This window comes from Myotis brandtii, unplaced genomic scaffold (assembly GCF_000412655.1).
Source record: "Myotis brandtii unplaced genomic scaffold, ASM41265v1 scaffold8, whole genome shotgun sequence".
NCBI classification, from domain to species: domain Eukaryota; kingdom Metazoa; phylum Chordata; class Mammalia; order Chiroptera; family Vespertilionidae; genus Myotis; species Myotis brandtii.
In genome coordinates this window covers 838,495-841,234 of record NW_005371219.1, presented here as the reverse complement: position 1 = coordinate 841,234, position 2,740 = coordinate 838,495, and the positions used below count along the sequence as shown (strand labels likewise).

Genomic DNA, 2,740 nt, shown 5'->3' with positions numbered 1-2,740 from the left:
TTTCTTTCGTTCAGTTGATGTGGCACCCATTTTCCTTCCTTTAAAGTCTTTCCCATTGCTTGTAAACGATTGGAAACTGTTTGCTGAGCAACGTTTACTCTTTCTGCAAGTTGTTTTTGAGTTTGACATGCATCTTTATCCAATAATGCTTGTAATTGTTGGTCTTCAAACTTTTTTGGTTGACCTGGATGTTCTTTGTCTTTCACATCGATATCATTACTTTTAAAGCGTTTAAACCAGCGTTCACAAATACCTTGAATGGAGCATGTTCACCATAAGCTTCCCAAAGTATTCAGCAGCACTTTTCTTCAAAATAAAGTAATGAATTAAACTTGCCGCAAAAGCTCTTTTTTTGGCACAAAATTAGACATTTTTAAGCGTAAAAATATCTATGATATTAACACCTTCAGCAAATTTGACATTGACATAGGAAGTTTTGAAGCTTGTCAGTACAACAAAATAGGATACATATCAAATCGCGTATATATCAACATATGTGTAACTCCATCTATTGAAAAAAAATCCGCATTATTAACTGCTATAGTAAGCAATCTGTAAGTGAACACAAGCAGAGTAAAAATGTTAATGAAATGTAATTTTGGCCACCCCATTTCTGTATAATGCTGCATTGGATTCTTGTTCTTTAGTGCAAGAACATGAGAATCTCAGTGATTAGGGAATCAGATCCAGGATAATAGAGGGGAAGGAAGCTGCACTTATCAGTATCTACCTTTAGGAAGTTTTAAAATTGTATCGTCTGGACTATCTCATATAGGCTTCTCTCCATTTTGCAAATAACGTTTAGGTCAAAACAAATTATTTTGCTATTTATTTAGCTCCTAAATACCAGTGCCATTATTCAAATTAAAGTATTTTCAACTGTAAAGCTTCCTACTGCATTGCTTTACCAGAATCAAGGTATAAAACATAATCAAGTTCAGTTTCCTATACATTTAAATGTTTGAGCTATTAACAAGGACTCCCAAATCTAACTCCTGGCATGTGTGTCAGCATCTTTTGGGAGAATTTTCATTCTTAGCCAACTTCACTGATTACTCTGATGCTCATCAAGGTTGGAAATCATTGACTTGCTAGGTAGAATTGGTGTTCTCATCACATCTTCCCAGGTTTGGGTCAAGTTAGGGAAGTATTTTTTCCTAGCAACTTGGAGGATGCACCACATATAGTAAGCATTGCATTTGTAGAATGAATTTGTTACTGAAAGTGAAAATAGATGAGGGATATTTGATAGGTAGATATTTGGTGTTTGTGAGACAAATACAATAAAAATGATAGTAAAAAAATGTTTTTTTTAATATCCTCATAAAGAGTGGCATAGTACAATTTAAAATATTTCTATGTTGATTCTTTGTAGGTTGGAATTTATCTTTTGGAAGACGGCCTAGCAAAACTAGACTTTTTGAGTGATGCAAATTCAAGAATGAAAAAGTTCAATCAACTCATGAAGAAAGTGATGGAAAAGTTATACAATTTTATTATTCCAGGTAATTTTTAAAGTAAGCTTAAAAATTGCTGTTACTTAAGAGTTGTGGTTTCCCCCCGCCACACTCCTGTACATAACAACCAGAAAAGACAGCTAATAAAACCATAATAAAAATTAAACAACCTCCATAAAATCTCTATCTGACAAAATTATACTTTTATAATTTTACTAATATAATTTGTGTCCTTATTTACTTTTTACTGTGCTTAGCTTATAGTAAATTTTTTTTCATGTTATAGTAGGCACAAATTTTCCACATGGCAGTTGTGTCCAAAAATGAATCTGATATTCTTACAAATTTGTATTATTGACTTACATACTTACCTCCTGATTGGCTACAGGTGCTACCAAATGCCTTTTTTTAACTAAGATAGACTGTGGGAACTCTTGCCTTTTTAGACATAGAGACATTATGTCTCATGTGGATATTTTTATATGAATATATAAAAGTGAAATAAGTTTTCCTCCTATAAACTGCAAAAGGTATTTACATTCAGTTCCTCAGATGTTTATTAAATATCTACAATGGGCAAAGCATGTGCCAGCTCTAAGGAGCTATAAAAACAAAAGGCAGGCTTTGCCTCAAAGAACATTACAGTTCAGTGTAGAAGGGACAAATACACATATGTACATGGTTGCACTACCTGACAGAATGCAATTCATTGCTCTATCCAGAGTATAAGGGTATTGCATGAACACAGAGGAGAACATCATTCTAACCATGGGAGAAAAAAACATGCCATGGTAAAAGTAGCACCTGAACCATCTTGAAGGATGGATGGGTAGATTTTTGATTCATGAAGAATTAAGGGTAGGGCCCTCCAGTGACAAAACACACTGATTAAATCCTCAGAGTTGAGAGAGTGCATGGTGTGTCTTTGAAATAAGAATTGCTTGTAACTATAAAAGGTAAATCGGGTTGTTTTGAGCACCTTGTTATTGGATATACAGATGTGTTGGAAGAGGATGAGGAAGATTCAGAGAGTGAGCCAGAGGGACAGGACATTGATGAGCTCTATCACTTTGTGAAGCAAACACATCAGCAAGAAACACAGTCCATTCAAGTGGATGTCCAGCATCCTGCATTGACTCCTGTGTTGAGACCTTACCAAAGAGAGGCTGTCAATTGGATGCTACAACAAGAGCATTTCAGAAGTACTCCCGTTAGTGGCAAGTATAAGATGCTTCCAGAAAGGCAAATTGATAAGAGGGATTATAAGAGAGAGTGTGTGTGTG

General features: G+C 34.9%; 1 protein-coding gene across 11 annotated transcripts in view; it reads left to right on the top strand.

The window, feature by feature from the left end:
• The window catches only part of SHPRH (SNF2 histone linker PHD RING helicase, E3 ubiquitin protein ligase), a 69,047-nt gene that overhangs the window by 9,347 nt on the left and 56,960 nt on the right, over positions 1 to 2,740 (top strand). For 10 of the 11 annotated variants that reach the window (XM_014531284.1, XM_005883711.2, XM_005883703.2 and 7 more), the window contains 2 exons: positions 1,376 to 1,505; positions 2,456 to 2,674. In XM_014531284.1, the coding sequence (XP_014386770.1) occupies positions 1,376 to 1,505; positions 2,456 to 2,674 (349 nt within the window). Of the gene's footprint in view, positions 1 to 1,375; positions 1,506 to 2,455; positions 2,675 to 2,740 lie in introns of those variants that run through there. The other variant, XM_014531287.1, reaches the window with a different exon arrangement.